The sequence below is a fragment of the Alosa sapidissima genome, chromosome 7, assembly GCF_018492685.1.
Source record: "Alosa sapidissima isolate fAloSap1 chromosome 7, fAloSap1.pri, whole genome shotgun sequence".
NCBI classification, from domain to species: domain Eukaryota; kingdom Metazoa; phylum Chordata; class Actinopteri; order Clupeiformes; family Clupeidae; genus Alosa; species Alosa sapidissima.
The window spans coordinates 9,084,992-9,105,670 of NC_055963.1; the positions used below are offsets into that span (position 1 = coordinate 9,084,992).

A 20,679-nucleotide genomic window follows, 5' to 3' on the forward strand; every position below is an offset into this window, starting at 1 on the left:
AAGCTTGATTGTTAATAAACTATATATTTTTATACTACGTCGTTGTATTGTTGTGTGTTTCGAGGGGAGGACCGCCGGTAATCTGTTACCGTTACATTAGCACATGATATCAAAGATCTCCAGAGCTGTTTGAAATATCTTATACTTACTCACTATAAGGGCCTGATGAACTGATTAGTTACTCAAGGTTGTGGGGTCATGGGCAGAAATGAAGCAGTTTGAAGGATCTTCATCACATTTAGCTCAGTTATTCCCTAGAACAGGCCATGGGCCAGAAGCCACTACCATGAATTTGCCTTCTTTTAATGGTCAAGGGCAAAATGTATCAGCCATATACTTGGTTTACCTATACAATAGAGAACTTTGTGCATCGTAGGTGGGGCATGTATTTTAACTCACGTATAGAGGGTGTAGACTTTAAGAAAATATGTCATTTAGACTGTTTAATTAGTTTTCCCTTAATATTACAGGCCAACATATATCAGCTGTATACTTAGCTTACCTATACAATACTGTATAGGGCTGTGCATAGTAGCCTATGGAGGAAGGGACATGGTCAACTATTGTTAAAGGAGAACTTGGCAACTATTTCAACGTAATAAACCTGTTTAGAAATAATTTGGATGGTTAAATGACCTGTTCCGGTGAAAATGGTGACTTTCCCCGCTGCCCCTAGCGTCCCCAGGCAGAAAACCAAACTTGCAACATTAAGACTACCGTCCCGGAAAGAGAAGTGAGAAACAAAACTCGTTTTAAATCATGTTTCTTACCTTGTAACATCCACATTGTTCTGCCGAACTTAAGCTAACCGTTTCGCTAGCTTGTAAACAAATCAATGTGCTTTATCGTTATACCTTTTTCCACAGTTTGAAATGGCATAATGCACAATTTCTCCAGCAGAGGGGGAAATATAGGTAATCCTGCCAAGTTTCTTTAATGTGTATACAGAGGGTGTAGGCTTTTAAAGAATATATAGTGTAGGTGGTTGATTGACCTTTCCCTGAATGCTAGAGGACAAAATGCAAGTGAATAACTGACAGTTGATATTTGAGAGTTATTTTTGTTGCATTTTTGGGCTCGAAATCACCTTGCAAGTTTTCCCCCTGACTAAAGTAGAACAAAGTCAATGTGTGTCTTGCAGCAAGATGCTGCGCCATCTGCTGGACAAACCATGTAACGGAAATACTGAAAATGCAGCATAAATGAAGGATCAATATTCGGTTTTCCTTTACTGAATTTAAAAATATTTATCGGTCGTTATTAATGCCGATGCCGATAGTTTGGAAAATGCCTAATATCTGCTGATAATATCAGCCTGCCAATAAATCGGTCGGGCTCTAGTGTGTGTCTGTGGATGTGTGTGTGTGTGCATGTGGATGTACAGTTAAGAACAAAATGATTTATACCCCTGGCAAATATTGATTTAATGTTGATTTTCTCTTGACCAAAATGTTTGTTCTGACTGAAAATGACACTGCCACATGGCTAAAGGTTGTAAGACAATGTGGTAGAAACATGGAATTAAAAAAAATAGCATTTTCATCTTTTTTAACGTTTTTATGAAAAATGGCATGTCCAAACTTATTCAAACCCTTTTTAGATAATCAGTGTTATGAACTGATCTTTACTTGCATTCATAGCGCTTAAAATGGTTCTTATAATACCTACCTACTACCTAGCCTCTTCAGTGTGGGGAGTGGCCCCCGGGGACCAAACAACATTTTTCCGTAAAAGTCTAGTGGTGGACTGCCCACCGAGTTCCATGTGCCCCGGTGTTTCGGTGTCCCGGGAATCGTTGACCAAAAATTCAGGAAGTTGATGGCGGGGAAAAAAAGCTATGCTGGTGGCGGTCATAATACAGTAATACAAGGTGTGCAATTTGGATCAGTCAGTTGAGAATATGCTGTCTTTAATTTTAACATTGTCATGGAGTGGGAGGGTAATATGATCTGCAAAATAGATAGACTTATAGGTAAACAATGTTTTTTGTCTAAATCTCTTCTCTTAGAAAGGTAACTTATATGCTGCGTACCGTAGGCTACAACAGTCTAAACTTAAATAGTACTAAAGTACTATAAATAAATACACAAAAGAGGAAACACAGACAGAAAATGTTAAATTGAGTTCAATACCAAAGCACAAAACAAAATGACACAATATCCATACAACAAATCCATTATGACTAAACATCATGTAAAATATTAAATAAAATGCATATAATACATTGATAATGAGCACTAACCCCCTGCCTTGATGGAAAATAATAACATAAACACAGCGTTAACACAAATGACGTCCCATCCACCATATGTATTTGTGTGATACAAGCCCCGTGGGACTTGATCTAGATTCAACCTAACCCAGTGCCTAAAATGAACATTTAGATTAGAATTTACAAGAAGAGGTGGTTTGTATTCATGAAGGCTTTTATGGTGACCAACATATTTGGCTGTTTCCACCCTCCCTGATAACCAATGGCTAAAGAGGGATAAGTCATGGATATGCGCTATATGCTTCCCTTATTCTGTGGCAGGCCCGTTTCCACAGTCCGTAGTGATGAGGGAGAGAGTGTGAGTGAGATATTATTATGGCTGGCCACACAGCACAGTGGCATGCAGCATGATTAAGATTTTAAGCCATGGGGGTAGATTTAATGCTTTAATAACAACAGGGAACGAGAAATCCCCCATGTCGTCTCCTCAGTGCTTCTGTGTCCATTACACAAATCTGTGATGTACGAGGCCAACGGAGCGGAGCTCTGCTACTGCACTCTACTTCTTTCTCCAAGTCACCAGGCTCAAAACAAATGCCGTGTTTATGCTATTTTCTTTTTTTTTTTGGTATGTTTATTCTCGCCTCTATGCAGTATATTCAGAAGGGAATTGTCACGGATTAGAATACAGAGATCGCATTGAAAGAGACAAAGCAAACAGAAAAAAGAATGAATGAGCTACATCATGTAGCGAGGCTGATCCTCGAGTTCACAAGTGTAATAATGTCTCTGTTGGACCTTGATAGGAAGAAACCCCCTGTGGCACTTCATAATGTGAAGACACAAATAGTGCTCTTTGATTTGCTATGCACAAATCACACAACCAGTTCACAAACCACAGCATAATGATTAAATAAAATGGCTCATGGCTTCTGGTGTGTTGCTCATAAACAATGAAAAATTAAACACGCAGGGGTGTTAGACAACAATGAGAAATCAGCCAGGCCATTCAGAATGCCCATGCTCAACACATAAACTTGACATGACAACTGAGTTATGATTCTATGCCTATTTATGATGACTGATTTGTATGAATATAAACCAGTGTTATTTACTGTTAAATTGGAAAGGAAAATAGTATTTCTTAAAAAATAATAATACTGTAAGGAATTAGGAAAATTTGATATGTACAAGGAATGACAGTAAAGTAGGCATGCATTTACTTTTAACATGTTAAAACAGGACGACTAAGTTTTAAATCACCTTGAACTTAATTGTGGAAATATGTTGACTCTCAGCTTGAGCCCTGTGTAGGGCTAAGAGACCAAGACTAGATTTGTGTGGAAAAGAGAATGGGGGAAAGGGACAAAGAGACACACACACACACACACACACACAGGTGACAAGTCATTTTTCTGTTTTGTTCAGGTGGTTATGAATGCTCCCTGATTCATGTTCACCATGTCGGGATCTACACAGCGGCCTCGCTTCTGTTTGACGCGTTGACTTTGATGAAATTTGGTATAGCAGCGAAATCCTGCAGAGACTCGTAACATGTTAGATTAAAAGCATTAATCACCCCCCCCCCCCCCCCCCCCCATGCAATGCATTAGCTATTCCATTTCAATTACATTTGGAAAGAGTAGTATGTTTTATTAACATATAGAAACCGTCGGCGCTGATGACTTCATTGGGTTTAACCAGGACGGGTAACTCACCTTCCTCACACATGCAGTCCGCATAGCACTTGTTGTTGAGGCTGCGGTTGTGGACCTCACAGAAATGCTTTCTCAGATCACAACAGGAGCCTGAGAACGAGAGAGATATCATCAGCACCGCAAAAATCAGCCAAACAACTCCCCTAACGCCCCATGAGATCATTCATATTTATACATTTATTCATATTTGTATTGTGTTCTCTCTGTTCTCTCTTAGCCACTGAACTTGGAATGTAGCAGATGAGCTACAGCAACTTGAGAAGATGAGAAGAAAAAAATGGACTGACCTAGAGGGCAGTCAACGTGGTGGTCACATGTCACAGTGTTCTTCCCATGCGTATCTGTCATATTTCCACTTCTCCATTCCCAAGCATTTCCTTTGTCTAAAACCAATTAGAAACGTGCTGATGAGACATTAATTGCGCCAGCTCCATGGTCCATAAAGGGCTTATTCATCTATATGCTGCACACATCTGTGTTGGCGTGGGTTGCTGCAGTGTTCAGAGGTCTGGTGTGTTTGAAGCAGCCCTATCTGACAGTATCATGTGTAAACTGCACACACCTGTGTTGGCGTGGGTTGCTCCAGTGTCCAGAGGTGTTGTGTGTTTAGAAGCGGTCCTATCTGACAGCATCATGTGTAGTTTGGAGGCCAGGTTCTGCAGTCCTTCAATCTGCTGTGGCACATAACAGAGCAAGTGGCCATGAGCACTTGAGGATGTATCGTTGGGTCATTGTACAGTATAATTCTCCTCATATACAACAATTTAGGGCATCACATACAAAAACAAACACCCTTTGGGTACTGGACAGAATGTCATGAATGGACTGGACTGAATGTCATGAATGTAACATTGATATTAATTGTACAAATAAAGGGACCTATTTGGGTTGATTACATTTCTATGTTGTTTAAGAGGGTCTAGCAGGACATAAATATTGATTGCCTGGGGTTTGGTGATCAGAGAGGAGTGTGCATTCCTTTCTTCAGTGATCAGTGGTGATTCTGATGATAAGGCCGAGTCAGGTGTATAGGTGACCTTCTGACTTCCAGCAGAATGACCGCTGTGAGTGTGCTTTCCAGCACTGCTCCTTTCCCACATAAAGTCTAAAAGTAAAGCGAGTAGAGACTGAAATGAGATACAGTGCTTCAGAAGTCTCTGTGTTGCCTTTTGCAATGATCAGTCTGTTTATATTTATTTCACAATTACAATGCACTTATGATTAAACCATACAAGGCACTTGTTAGTGGACATCATTTCACGTAACAAGCCCTAAACTTAAATTTAACTCAAATCTTACAATAATGTAAAAAATATGGTTTGTTTATTACTAATCATGTTCTATTAGATTAGTTAACCGCATGGTTCCTAAGCAGACTTGATAGAAAGTGTGGTCTATAATCTCACCTTTAGCACGCATGGGTGCATGCGTTTTGTGCCCAGTGTTGTATGCATGAGGTCTCTCCTCCGAGCCCTCACTTCCCCCTGTGTCAGCCCACTCTGTGGGGCCCATCTCGAGCCTGACAGGGGTCAAGCCCTCCACCTCTGGTTCTCCGTCCAGTGGCCAGTAGTCTGGTTGTGAGGAACCTCCATGAATGGCCATTGCGTTCCCATCCTTCTGGCGTCCGCTGTGTCTTCGTCTGTGCAGGCTGCGGTGTGCCGAGGGCTTGAGGTGGACTAACAGGCCGTTCTCAATCTTTGCAGGTTCAGCTGGATTCTTGTTGCAGTGTATCATGGTGAATGTAGTAAGAAGCAGAGCAGAGAAGAGGCACCAGGAAATAGCCTTCATTTTAGAATGCAAAGGCTTCCTTCTGTGTACAATATTCTGCAAAGGGATAATATTCAATTCAATTATTTAATTGCATTCATATAAACACACACAGAGAGTGAGAGAGAGAGAGAGAGAGAGAGATAGAATGGGTCATTAAAGCTGGGAGGATAAAAGAGATGAGAGGAATATAGAAAAAAGAAGAGATGAACTTCCAAGATGAACTTCCGCTGCTGCTCTCCTCTGAGCCTGCTGCTGCTCTGCCTGCTAAATGAACGGGGCCACATTGCCCCTGGCACTCCTTATTGATAATTTACATCAGATATTTACATACGATAATGTCATTCAAAATTATAGATGTTTCTATAATTTCTTTCCTCCGTTGGGAGATGGCTCTTATGACTGCATATACATTTTAGAAAAGGTTATTCAAGAACATGTGGAAAATCTGATGAGACACTGGTGTCCCTGGTGCAGTTGTACATCTCTATTTTACCTTGTTTAATTCTCTCGTTTTGTAATTCAGGTTTACTATTTTATGACTTTTTTTTTTATTCATGTTATGTGTTGGCCCCATTGGGGCGGGTTGCTGTCGGCTGTGACGTGCTGTACTACTGAACTGTGTCCTGCCTTGCTATGTCTTAACGGCAGCAAATGTTTGAGATAACTAAATCAGATGCTTGGATTTGAAGTTCAAGGCAGTAATTCACACCCGCCACTTAAAAATGCATTTTGATTTTTTTTTTCCCTGGGTAAGATAACAATGGCTGACAGCTAGGCTACATAAATCAGAATAGCACACCCTGACTTAATGAAATAGTGCCCTTTACCAATGTCTTCATAGCTGCAAATACACTAGTATTTGGTTCAAGCTACACATATTATCATTTTTGAAGATTAGCGACACTACCAAACTATGTCTTGTGCCATGCTAAGCTGTACTTGGCATTTCTTTAGTGCATTTAGGCTGGATGCTAACACTGAAATATAAATGAGACAGTTAAATATGTGAGCCCGCTTGAAGATCTCGGAAATGGGGAGGATGTGTGCGAGGCGAGTTGGCCTGAGTAAGAGGGCGATTTCCCTCAAAACGGATTAGAATTACAGTGGGGATTGATAGAACTAATTACTAAAGCCTGCATTCCGCCTCTCCGAGCAACAGTCCTGTTTGCAAACTGAGCCATCCTAACCAGAGAGATCCCTTGTAGGAACATGCTCATGTGGCACCATGAGTTTAATGGTCTTTGAGGATTCTGGGAAAACCCATCTTTGATAGTCTCTTGGTTGAGTCAGGGACAATCGACAGGATAAAGAATTCACAAAGATTAGGAGAGCTGCTGTTTAAAATAGCTTCAGTTATAATCTGACATATGTAGGCTATCTGGTAGCAGAGATCTTGACTGATCCTCTGTCCTGCTTTATAATTTATGAATCAAAGGAATAAATCTGGCGTATAGCTCTGAAAAGCGGCCAGGTTCTCGGAGTGTTAAAGCAGTTCAAAAATCTGACATTATGTTCACAAACTCCTAACAGAAATGAAAAAATGTTGTTTTTGTTTTCAATGTAGCAGAAAGATAAATGTCCACAAACAACTGTACACTATTCATCCCCATTAGAAAAGAGCAATTTGAGACATCAATCTTGCCTCTGCAGGAGAGAAGAGTCCTAATACAGGATTCTGTTGAAGAATGAGCAGGAAGAGAGCATTTTCATTTGGCTGAAGATGGTCAACTCGCATCATCTCAGATTTGTCGATTAACTTTTCCAAGCTAATTGTGAGCACAAAATTCTACAACTGACCTCAACCTCTGTATGAGCCCAGCTAATTCTCCTAATGATTCATATTGGTTGACTGATATGATAGACAACTGCAGAGATAACAGGGAAAAGAAAAGATGCTTTGTTATTCAGTTGTTTTCAGGTGTTTTTCTATACTTAACAGTCAAGGTTGTTTAGCTTGTTATATTGAATAGAAAAAATAATGTCCAGACTAGTCATATTTTGTAAGGTTTGATGCAAAAGTGCTTTGCTCAGTTCTTGATAAATGCTTTTGTATCTAAACGAACGGAGGAAAAAAATAGGTGTGCAACAGCATAGTAATTATGACTGTGGGATTTAGATTGATGCCGCCATGCTGGGCACAGGTGATTGACAGCTGCTACTTACACTGCAGGTCTTTTTCTGTGCCCAGTGGAGAGCCAGTGCCGATATCCTCTCTGTGTGGAGAAATGTGAAATCCACACAAAACTCCTCGTTCAGTTCAATGACCCTTTGTTTTCGGCTGAAAAGCTGCAGGCTTTTTAGTGTCTGAGAGAAAACGACTGCCTCATTTGCAATAGCCTTTAAATCATGTAGACTACTTATTTAATAGAACTTATTAAGTATTCTTCTTTCTGTTATCACACCACTGTATGTCAGTGAATGTGATGGTCCAGCATTATGGTGATTTCACCCTTTTCTTGCTCTGCCTCAGTGCAGTCAATTAGCACATTTATGGTAATCATTACATTCAAAACAGCATAATTTTGCCACACTTTCTCTTTTAAATGTATGATCCCTTGCTGTGCGTTCTAAATGGCTTCCCTCCAGCATACAAACACACTTGAGTGTGACTTTGTAAAAAATCTTCTTTACTATAGGTTTTCTGTCATTATATAAACTTCAACATGATTAATGCATTTGAGAACAATGAACGCTCTAATTTTCCTCCCAGTGTGTTATATGCAGCTCTCTTTTTTGTGTTAAACCTTTCTCAGTAAGTAAAACATAATTGTTGCATAAAACTATTGTTACTCAAGCACAACAAAAATGCAAAACATTTGCAATACTCCAAGTCTTTTGCAAAAAAAAGAAGAAAGAATGCATGATGAAATTATCCAATTCCAAAAATGTCCTTTTGAAACAGTAAAACAAAGACAAAGCCTTACTCTTGCCTTTGTCAAATTTAAATACTAATCAGGTATTAGAACATCACACTTTCAAAGCATTCTTTCCCAATACCACATGCAACAGTAAAAGACCGTTAATAACTTACCACATACAGGAGGCTCCAATTGTGTCTCACAAATTTAAGTGCAGAATTGCAGGTGTGACCTGAATTTCTCCCACAGAACACAAACACAGTGATATAGACTGTGTGTGATGTTGGAATATGATGTTGATATAGAGTGTGTGTGATATAGAGTGTGTGTGATGTTTGGAGCATCTGTTGGAATGGTGCACGCCGTCGCCACACACCGCTGTGAGCGCAGAAAACCACATGAATCGGTGACATCAGAGAAGGAAGGGGAGGAGTGAGAAAGCAGAGGGGACGTGCACAGTCGTACTGGTAATTGATTTATACGGCAGGTTATTTAGCATGTATCATATTCACAGACAATATTGGCATGCAGCCAACTAATAAAATAGCTTTCAAATATATTCAATTACTCTGTCTTCTAATGCACGTATGATGAATTAAAAGTGCAAATGTAAGAATAGAGGTAGGATTGACAGCTAAAGATATCTGAGCTGTTTCATTTTTGGTTTCTGAGACCACCAAGTGACCATTACCAAAAATTAGATAATTGCTGCACATCTCAATTTGCATGCGTGGAGCCCACAAATGAGATGAAGCCAGGTTGTCACGGTGAACATGCCTTCTCACCTGCCCATGTGATTGTGGTTGTTGACGGCAACCATTGCTGACGTGATGATGGGGGGGGGGGGCTGGAGACAGGGTACTGGCCCAGAGGAACCATGGTGGAATATAGCCTACTCAATGCAGCTCCAGGGAACCAAACATGAGAGGTTTGGCCTGAGGCAATAAATCACATCTCTGTAATGTAAGCACAGGCTATTACAGAAGTCCCAGAAGGAGCCAGAATTCACAGTGTTTATACCCGTTTTTAAACACAACTATGTTTGTCTCTTGGATACTATTCAAGATAGCCACTAAGGAAGTCACACTTTGTGGCTATTCAGAAAAGCTTTAGTAGGAAGGAAACAAAAACATTGGGGTCAATTCTGTGCACTTCCAACCAATCAGCGTGTTCAGGAGCATGTAAGGGAGGGGAGTAATTTGATTGACTGTTGCTGAAAACATAAGACTCTTTGTTCAACGTGCCCGGCAGCCTGTGGCACACGTCTGACTAACACTTTCATTCCATGGTGCACCTTATGTGACAGGTCTGGTCTACGGGCAGGCCAGGTGTAGTACCTGACTCTTCTATTTTGAAACCATTTTGTTCTAATATGCAGAAAGCAGTTGGCCCTTGTTTTTCTGAAATATTCAAGGTCTTCTCTCAAAATAAAAAATGTTGCTCAAACCTGGTATGTATCATTTAGCATGAATTGTGCCTTTCCAGATGTGCAAGTTGCCCATGCCCTAGGCACTAATGCATACCCATGACATCACAGATCCTGGCTTTTGAACAGTGCGGTCCATCTCCTCTGTGACCTAGAGGATGCAGAGTCCATGATTTCCTGTGGTCCACTTTGCCTCGGCCTATCTTAAATAAGCTTTGGCCCAATTAAGACATTTTGTAATTATATCTAAATATGGTTATCTCTGTGCATGGTAGAGTTTTAGCCAGTGTTTGTGGATGGAGCACCAAACTGTGTCCATAGACAATGGTTATTGTAAAATGTCCTGAGCCCATACGATGATTTTCATTACAGAAACAGGTCTGTTTTTAAAGCAGTGCCATCTAAGGCTCCAAAGATTCCCCTGGGTTCTCTGAATATTTTAATGATATTATGTACTATAGATGATGAAACCCCCAAATTATTTGCAATTTAACATTGAGGAGCATTAGTATTATATTATTGCATTATTTGCCTACACAGTCATTTGCCTTTCTGAGGTGCTCTCATCTTGTTACCAGTTAACCTAATTAGTTGTGAAATATTCCTTCTTGTGATTTATTTAGCATTACACAACTTATTGACCTCATCCCAACTTTTTTGAGAGTGTGACTGGTATCAAATTCAAAATAAGCATATTCTTCATGAAATAGTTAAATTGGTCAGTTTCAACATGTCATATGTTGTCTATGTCCTTTTTGCATCTAAATATGGGTTTATTTAGATTTGTAGATGATCACATTCTGTTTTTATTTACATTTCTGTCAGTGTCACAACTTTTTTGGAAATGGGGTTGCATTTACCTATATATAGACCAAGGTACTTGGATGAATGTAACAGCATCAAGAAGTAGATAGAAAAAGGTTGATAGAAGAATAGACCTGGCTTTAGTTCATCACTTGCCAGGTGCTTGAGGATGAGTCATACCCGCGGCCCTCTGATATGTTTGATAGATAGATAGATAGATAGATAGATAGATAGATACTTTATTGATACCCAAGGGAAATTCTGTTTGTGCCAAATAGGGATGTAACGATTACCGGTATAATGGTAAACCGCAATAAAAATGTTGACGATAATAATTACCATTTTCATTTCAAACATCATGATTATCACTGTTGATTACCGCGGTGTGGAAACCGTGTGTTTAATCCTTCCCAGCTTCATCCGAGCCTGCTTTTGACATACAGTAGGCCTGGTACAATGGAACAAAACTGGTACCCTACTGATTCTGTTGTCTAATTGATGGTTTTAACTACGATTTGGATTAGGCTACACCTGATTTTAAAAGGCGGAACTTTTTCACCACAAAATGTGCACTGTATCATGTAGCCACTCTTGCGTCTTTTTATGTTCGTGTCCACATTAAATCCATTCCACTCACGTTATCAGAAGAATACAGTAGCCTAAAGTTTTATTTTGACCGCTTACTTCGGTCTCACTCATTGCATCCAAATAACAGAAATAGCAAACTCCAAGTTATGGTAGGGTAAGTTAAGCTATAAGCACATAGCCAATTAAACATGAAGAAAAAAGTGAACGGGACACTTTTTGAAACTATTTCAGCTTGTGTAGGCCTATCAGTGCGTTCTGAACATTTTGAACACACTTTTAGAAATACCATGATAATACCGAAAACCGTGATAATGTTGGTCACTATAACCGTGAGGTTAAATTTTCATACCGTTACATCCCTAGTGCCAACAGCCTAGACTAAAAACACGGCCAGGATAGAAACCTCATGATCTCTCTCTTTGGTCCTCTAATGGCTACATTTCTACATTTCTCTAAAAGTCAGCGTCATATCTTTTGCAGTGCACTGTAATGTTTCTTTTACAAGGATTTGCATTGTTAAAAATACTGTGACGACAATTAACTGTTTCGCATTTGCTATATAAAACAAGGCCATAATGCTCTTTCTTGAAAATATATAATTTTACAAGTGGAACAACAATTACAAGTAAACATTTCTTGAGACTATAGTGCATATCTGTTGCTCCATTGCTCACATTGGAACAGCATACTTTCATTAGATCAGAATACTTTCACCAACTAATCTAGCCTAATGTTAAGTAAGTTAGCCTAATGTCTAACTAATCTAGCCTAAGGTTAAGTAATGTACTGTATGTTTAAATATCACATCATATTGATCTCCAATGACAATGTTTTTTTTTGTTTTTTTGCATTTGACAAAAGAAGACTGAATTTGTAGTGTCGAACATGCACTATGAATTTTACTAATTTGTGCATTTCCCCTCTATGTCCTGCAGGTGGCAGTACAGACCAGCTCCTGTGGCTCCACATGAAAAAGGTTTGTTTGGCCTTACATGCTCTTTACATCACCATCTTATCATTAAGTGAGTTAATAATATCCCATTGGCATTCAAGACAGTAGAGCCTGACGTCATAATTTACAGGCCTGAACTCTGCATGTTTACAACTCACAAGTCTCTGCTTATCCGTTTCAGGGGCTCATCTTTGCTCTGACCCGGCCCTCCATGTGCCTGTGGCTTCACAAACTCCATTGCATTGCATTGCAGCATCAGAGCTAAGGAGTCATGCGTGGCAGCAAAAGCCAGAAGCCTGAGAGATAAGCCATGTTTGTTTGTTTTTTTCAATTGCTCCAGCTCCATTGAATTTGGAATTTGGAATCTACTGTGAGATGATGAAAGTGCTCAAACACTGATCACAACCACTGCACTGTCAGGGACAGCAGAATTAAGTTCACCCAACGTCTAATATAATATCAAAGCAATGTTTCACATTCTTTATATATCAAGACAGACTCAAGTGGATATCATCATTTTTTACATTTATTTCTTGCAATTAAATCTGCTTACTAAAATGCATACCTGCACATACATGACACAATATGTTTCCTCTATATCAAGGAATATGGCTTATATACAAGAGCAAACTCTTAACATCCGTGTACAAATCCCGCACACTCGTTTGCCATTTTGCATAGTTCAATTGAGCACTTTCCTGCTCTTACAAAATGAAAAAATTCAAGTTTCATGGTCCACTTAAGGACCAGCGTAAAGCCTACGACGAGCACAAGTTATATAACACAAGCTTATGTCTTTACAAAAGATCTATGAGCTAAAATAGCAACAGTTTAAAGAAAATATGCAGCTTTTCGCAGCTGTAGTGCAAAAAAAATGTTAATTCGAAACTTCAGAATCACACACTCACACTTATAAAACCAAATTTCTTTCACTCTTTCACTATTTTCACTCATACAGTCTGAATCCCTAAAACAGGCCAGTTCACAGTCAGCATCTCTTCACAGTGACTTCAGTCAGCATCAAAGCACCTATGCAACACACGCTCATGTGTGTGTAGGTAGTTCTTTGTTAAGTCTGTTTGTTTACTATCCTTGTACAGTGAGACCATGGTCACCATGGAGACCATCGTCCTCTACTGAACACAGAGCGGGGCCACGTCTTCAGCAGCGGAAGGGAAGAGACGCAGAGTGTCCCGCGAGTATTTGGAGTAGCCGCTGTGGAAGAGCGGCGTCTTCTTCACGCTGAAGAAGGAGACCGTCCGGTCCCAGATGTCGGCGTTGGAGATGCCGTTGTGGAGCTGGACCTCCAGGGCAGTCCGGAGACGCTCGACGCCGTCGGTGCACTTCCTCTCCAGGCTCATGATCTTACATCTGCGCAAAACAAGTAAACAAACAGAACAGAAATAAATAAACAAACCAAGAGGCTACAGAAGGTTTCAACAGCAGCAACATTCAGGTGAACTAGCATATGTGAAAATATAAGCATGGCCACAGAACAGTCTTTACCTTTTCTGAAGATCCTTCATGATGAAACTTGTTTTTTGAGAGCGTCCAAGGGATAGCTTGTAGAAGGCTTGAAGTCTCTTGACTGTGCAGTTTCCTCCCGTGGTCGTATATATATATGTACAGATTCTATTAGCATTTAATGAAATGCACGTTCTCACACTTTTTGGCCAATCACAGAGCACCGTTGTGACAATGCTGGGCCTGAATTGCTGGATTGAGAGGACGACAATGGCCCTTAAACCCAGCAAGCAGGTGGGAGTGTGAGTGTTAAATGCCCACTGCCAATCAAGGGGTGTGGCAGGGCCCTGGGAATGTGTGTTTGGGAATCGTACATCAATGAAGACCTCAGTCGCAGCTGACTTGTGGAAATGAAATGTGGTGGGAAAGTGTTGTCAAACATCTGCTGGATATTTGAAGGAATTCAACTTTAGTTCCATGGAAAATAGAATCTTGATGCCATGTGCATAAGACCCTAGTTCATACATTCTGATGTCTCATGGCCTTTATGCACAGTATAGTTTGAGAAAAGAAACGTTAAGCACTTTAGAGGAGAAAAACAGTGATGCAGATGTACAGCAACTTTTAACAAAATATATTGATTTACCAAATAACTCCTATTTAAATACATTTAAAGGACATCAGACATGTTAAATCAGATCATTGAACATTACATATATGTACTTCCATAAGACAAAAACAACATCTGTACAAAAAAACAAGCAAACAAAAAAATTGTACATCTTCATTTATGCCTGATCATGTTCATGGCCTCAAAGCCCCCCACCCCCTGCCCTCCCAATCCCAAAATGTGAGAAAATCTCTGCTCTGGCATTGGCATCCCTGCAGTGGGGCCTGGGCCATCCAGATGGCCTGCTAGTATAGCCTGGCTGTCTCTGTGTGTGTGTGTGTGTCTGCCTGGCTGCCTGCTTGTCTGGCTGTGCTGTGCTGTGCCTGCTAGGTTGGGAGCGGAGCCTGTGGCCAGTTGAGCTTTGTGTGACTGGGACACACTTCCTTTGTGTGGCCGCCTCATTGTGGGCCGTGCTGAAGTGTGGGAAGGCGCTCGGGCCGGCCGCTCCCACGTTTGCCGGGAGCATGAGGAGCGTGTGACTGAGAGGCGGCCAGCCGCCGACCCAGCGGCCAGCTGTGTGTCTGTGGGGCGAGGGGGGTTGGATTGTTCTATGTGAGAAAGTGTGTGTGTGTGTGTGTGTGTGTGTGTGTGTGTGTGTGTGTGTGTGTGTGTGTGTGTTTCAGTGTATGTGTGTGTGTGAGTGTGTGTATATGTGTGTGTTTTGGTCTTTGTGTGTCAGTATGTGTGTGTGTGTGTGTGTGTGTGTGTGTGAGGGAGAGAGAGGGGGGGGATGGAGAAAAAGTGTGTGTGTGTATAGTTGGGAAGTGGAGTGTAAAGTCAAAGTGTGCTGAATCTTCTTTGACCCTGATAAAGAGGTAGCCGGTCAGGAGTGCAGTCTGCTGAAACTCTAGAGGTATGACTTCACCAGTACAATTAGAACAGTATACAGTGCACCCATAGTATAGACCCTTTCAACAATAAAAACAAAAACAATGCTTGAACATTCTATTTGGTTCCCAATCTACTTCCTCTGCATTAAGATAACATATGGAATGTTAAAACGGAAGCCTTGTGGGGCCAATTATGATGCTGATAATGGAACTCTCTTGAAAGGGTCTATAATCAATAGTTTATGTTCCATCAAAGAATATCATTGTCATCATACAATAATAACCATAATAATATTATTATTTGTATTATTATTAAGGCAGCTTATTTTTCTAATCTGTATTATTAATAATAGTATCAATATTATTTCTTAATTCAATAAATCTCATGGAGAAAGGAATATGTACCAAACAGGACAAACTTGTAATGTGTACGAAACATAGACTGTATGTCTATGGTACGAAATCAACCTAAAAAAATGTTCACCCCTCAACCACCAAGCACACAATTTGGCTGCCTTATTTATTCAATCTCTTCAGACAGCCTCAGAGTCTATGGCCTGAGAAACCTGATCCTAGAAGTATCGAATAAACGTCCCCCAACGCCAGACAGGCAGCTCTGATCACTTTACGAGGTCACCGGTTTCCCAGCTTCACAGGGCACCATGTGAAACATCCGACACCCCTCCTCCCGCTGCACCCCTCCACCTGCTCCCTCGGGACGAGCCGATTGTCCTCCAGGCACTAAGCCCTCACAATGAGCATGTGGCCACTCGCAGTTTCTCAGTGGCCTGCCAAGCGTTCCTATTGGCTGCAGACTGTGAGAACCTCCAGCAAACCCAAGACCCACACATTCATATGGAGATCTGGGAGTATAAATAGGAGAAGGACAGGAGCAGTCAGTAGCAGAGCTCAAGCTCCTCTTCAGAGAGACCACAGCAGAGATACAGCCATGGCACCTACTGTCACTGTACCCATGACCTACTCTTCTGAGCATCTTACACTGAACAATAAGGTAAATACTAAATATTTGTACAGGAAAAATCTTAAATTGTAGTGTCTCTTCTTTACTTGAAACTCTTTGAATGCTGATCAATATCTAAACTGTCTCTTTTGTCATTCCAGCAGAGAAAGCCTTTGGTTGAGAAGTTGCGCAGAGATCGCATCAACAACAGCATTGAACATCTCAAGACTCTACTGAGCCAGGAGTTCCTAAAGCAACATCCAGACTCCAAGCAGGAGAAAGCTGACATCCTGGAGATGACTGTCCACTTCCTGAAACAGAAGCAGCAGCAGCAACCCTCCACCTGCTCCACAGCAGCCAATGAGGGCTACTCCAGGTGTATGCAGGACGCTGTCAACTTCCTGTCCCAGTGTGAGGTGCAGACACAGTCCCAGAGAAGACTGCTGAGTCACTTCCTACACATGCTGCCCACAGCGGACAAGAGCACCAGAGTCCAGCTTCAGCCCAGCTCTCCAGTCCGTCACAGCAGCAGCAAACAGAAGACTTCAGGCTGCACTGCACTCTGGAGGCCCTGGTAGAGCCATGTGGACTCTTTTCATGTTGACCAACAGAATTCCTCTTGTCAGTCTGTGACTGACATGGACAGTAATTCTAACGATGTAGGGACTGTGTCCCTTATGTTCTACAGTTGTAGAAACAGAATGACCTGCTTTCATGTATGGAAAGTCTGTTGCACGATAGAAAGTGACATTATTGACAAATTGCCAATTTTGCTTTTATTTTTGAAAGCTCTTATTTTAGTGACATGAAGAACTGTGTATGTCTTTTATAGACCATTTACCTGAATTTATAGGTCAGTCTGTGTGAGTTCTATAACTATTAACTTCAATGAAGCTATGAATTCATCCAGAAGGATTGAGTGAATTGAATATCAAAAAGAATATTCTGTACAGTTATGCACTATACATCTCAGTTTTTTGAGATTACAGTTTGTTCATTTGAGATTACATGTGTTATCATGTGTTGATAATATGTCTTGCTATGTTGTAATAGCAGTATGTACTCTTTTTGAGTTACACCATGCCCTACCCTCTCTACAGTATTTTGAGAGTATTGTGTTTCCTGTGGAAACATTTGCAAAGAAACTTTGTCAAAGTTCTTGATATTCAAGATTTCGGTAAATTATTGTATGCAATTTTAAAGCTTTAATTGCTTTTGGACAATAAATACGAATGACATATCAGAGAAAATGCTTCTTTTTTATCTTTTTTCAATCATCTACAGAGTGGATATTACACTTTTACTGTTTAATAATCTGAATATGATAAATTCCATTCATAAGCAGGAAGCAGACAATACGGGAGTGCCTTCACCATAACACATGTAGCCTATATCTTAAAGAGGTGTATCAGCATCAGAACGACAGTAACAGTACAGGTTCTCATGAAAACAAATATTAAAAAAGCCCCCCCCCCCTTTTTTTTTCCTTCAATGTGTGGAATGCACATAATAGTCAAATTCATCAATAATGTATGTTATATATAAAGTTCAGATGTGGGAAACCATAAAGGTGTAATAGGTTTTGAGGTGAGGTGAACCACGTATTTTACTTTTTGAGGTGTACAGTGAAATTATCATAATGGAGAGTGATATCCTTGAACACAAATAGGTAAATTTCATACTAATAAAACACTTATCCACTGCCTCAAGTTACAGTACTGTGATTTAATATGATAATGTTAATACACACTGATACTTTGAAGAGTGGTGAAAACTTAACATGTCTTAGTAGTTGGGTCATTTTAATTTCATTAGATTCCCTCAGATTAAATGTTGCATTAAATTCAACACACTTTTTTGTAGTGGTACATTGTGCTTTTTAATTAAAACATAACATTCTAAGAAATTACAGCAAAACATTTGGATGTTTTCAAGGATTTAAAGACCTCTTATTATGTACACAGTGGGCTCTCGCGTCGTTGACAGAGAGCTGCATTAGCATTTAACGAGGCACACTTCTATTGTCCAGGGAGTGCTTTATCTGTTAGTCTGAATGGGCAGAGTGTGGGAAAGCTCCTGAGAGAGCAATCCCAGTCCCAGCGTCTTTCACATCATAAACACACCAGAAGGCCTCTGTTTAGGGCAGCACATGCCTTGGGAAAGTGGCTTCAAAGTCAGGTTTGCCATTTTTATATATTGTGGTGGTGTGAAATTGCACAGAAATTCTGGTGTTATGATTTTAGGTAATTTACATTTTTTTTCTATGTCCATATTTAAAAAAACACACTGTTCAGATTGTCTATTCTAAATATGATTCTAAGTGAGTTTGTGTAATTATACAAAGGGGTGACAATCAGTCAATGACTCACTTCCAATATTTCTGCTTAGGTTTAGGTGGCAGAAGCTCTGTCTTTCACCTACACTATTTGTGCCACTGTAATACACACACACACACACACACACACACACACACACACACACACACACACACACTCCTCCACTCCTCCATCTGCTGCTCTAATTGCTGCTGCTGATTGTCCTTTGAGACAAACACACTTCATTGGACATGTGGCAGGTCTCCATTGCTCATTGTCATCCCAGACCCTCTCATTGGCTGCAGACTGTGAGAACCTCCAGCAAACCCAAGACCCACACATTCATATGGAGATCTGGGAGTATAAATAGGAGAAGGAGAGGAGCAGTCAGTAGCAGAGCTCAAGCTCCTCTTCAGAGAGACCACAGCAGAGATACAGCCATGGCACCTACTGTCACTGTACCCATGACCTACTCTTCTGAGCATCTTACACTGAACAATAAGGTAAATGACATATTTGTACAGGAAAACACTGAAATGTAATTGTCTCTACTATACTTGAAGCTCTTTGAATGCTGAACAGTATCTAAACAGTCTCTGTTTCTTTCTCATTCCAGCAGAGAAAGCCTTTGGTGGAGAAACTGCGCAGAGATCGCATCAACAACAGCATTGAACATCTCAAGACTGTACTGGGCCAGGAGTTACTAAAGCAACATCCAGACTCCAAGCAGGAGAAAGCTGACATCCTGGAGATGACTGTCCACTTCCTGAAACAGAAGCAGCAGCAGCAACCCTCCACCTGCTCCACAGCAGCCAATGAGGGCTACTCCAGGTGTATGCAGGACGCTGTCAACTTCCTGTCCCAGTGTGAGGTGCAGACACAGTCCCAGAGAAGACTGTTGAGTCACTTCCTACACATGCTGCCCACAGCAGACAAGAGCACCAGAGTCCAGCTTCAGCCCAGCTCTCCAGTCCGTCACAGCAGCAGCAAACAGAAGACTTCAGGCTGCACTGCACTCTGGAGGCCCTGGTAGAGCCATGTGGACTCTTTTCATGTTGACCAACAGAATTCCTCTTGTCAGTCTGTGACTGACATGGACAGTAATTCTAACGATGTAGGGATTGTGTCCCTTATGTTCTACAGTTGTAGAAATGTTATAGTCCACTTCCATTGGTGGAAAGTTTGACAGGAAGAAATTATGTCAGTTTCAGTTTTAAAGTCCCTGACAAGATTCTTGTTATATGACAAATTATTTTGGAAAGTTTGATAGGAAGAAATTATGTCAGTTTCAGTTTCAAAGTGCCTCACAAGATTATTGTTATATGCCAAATTATTTTGGTAAAAATGAGGGATTATGTTTGCACAATTTGTACTGCACAGTGTGTACTGACAAGCAATAACCCACAGTTCTTATAACTTACACTTACTCTGTCAAGAATTGCCAATTATAACTTCTATGAAGTTATGCATTTATCCACAATGATAAAAAGAACATACTTGTTAAGAGAATATATTAATGCACTATATCCAGTAGGATTCCAGACTATAACCTCTCCGTTTTTTGAGAGACATATAATATACATGTGTTTTCATGTGTTTCATTTCAATTGCTTTGTTAAGAGCAATATGCACTCTGTTGAGTAGCCTTATTTCCTCCCCTCTCATGTTTGAGAGCAATGTGTTTCATTCGGAAACAAATTGTGTCAAGTTTCTTGATAGTCAATACTGTTATACATTATTGATTTAAACTGAAGAGCTTTTGCTGCTTTTGGACAATAAATACAGAAGACAAATCACACAAAAAGTTATGTTCATAAGTGCATGTGTTCACATAACAAGTGCATAATACAATCATTACTATCATTGAAACAGTCAAGCATGGATTGATCACTCATCATGTGACATTTGGGTCACAACTCAACTAGTGACACCTAAAAACACTGAAATTAATTAATTACAACTATTTTTCACGGTCATTTCAGGAAAGATGACCATGCTACATGGTCCTAGATATAATAATAATAGGTATACTAAAATACAATAGTTTAACCTTCAGCATTTATCATTGGCAAATTATACAGTAGGGTGACACAGACAGTAGATTATTTTGG

General features: G+C 40.4%; 3 protein-coding genes across 3 annotated transcripts; 2 read left to right on the top strand and 1 right to left on the bottom strand.

Moving 5' to 3' along the window:
• Nucleotides 1–3,444: 3,444 nt before the first annotated feature.
• On the bottom strand, nt 3,445–8,757 carry LOC121713084 (draxin-B-like). The gene is made up of 7 exons (XM_042097389.1): nt 8,732–8,757; nt 5,337–5,754; nt 4,968–5,035; nt 4,493–4,604; nt 4,218–4,313; nt 3,931–4,020; nt 3,445–3,749 (listed from the first exon to the last, which is right to left on the bottom strand). The coding sequence occupies exons 2-7, from the start codon at nt 5,716–5,718 to the stop codon at nt 3,637–3,639; spliced, it is 861 nt and encodes a 286-aa protein (XP_041953323.1). The 5' UTR covers nt 5,719–5,754; nt 8,732–8,757; the 3' UTR covers nt 3,445–3,636.
• Nucleotides 8,758–16,177: 7,420 nt separating this feature from the next.
• On the top strand, nt 16,178–17,479 carry LOC121713092 (transcription factor HES-5-like). Its single transcript, XM_042097401.1, has 2 exons — nt 16,178–16,304; nt 16,415–17,479. Exons 1-2 carry the CDS (start codon nt 16,242–16,244, stop codon nt 16,829–16,831), a joined length of 480 nt encoding a protein of 159 aa, XP_041953335.1. The 5' UTR covers nt 16,178–16,241; the 3' UTR covers nt 16,832–17,479.
• Nucleotides 17,480–18,814: 1,335 nt separating this feature from the next.
• LOC121713088 (transcription factor HES-5-like) lies at nt 18,815–19,736 on the top strand. Its single transcript, XM_042097395.1, has 2 exons — nt 18,815–19,071; nt 19,185–19,736. The coding sequence occupies exons 1-2, from the start codon at nt 18,820–18,822 to the stop codon at nt 19,599–19,601; spliced, it is 669 nt and encodes a 222-aa protein (XP_041953329.1). The 5' UTR covers nt 18,815–18,819; the 3' UTR covers nt 19,602–19,736.
• Nucleotides 19,737–20,679: the final 943 nt, after the last annotated feature.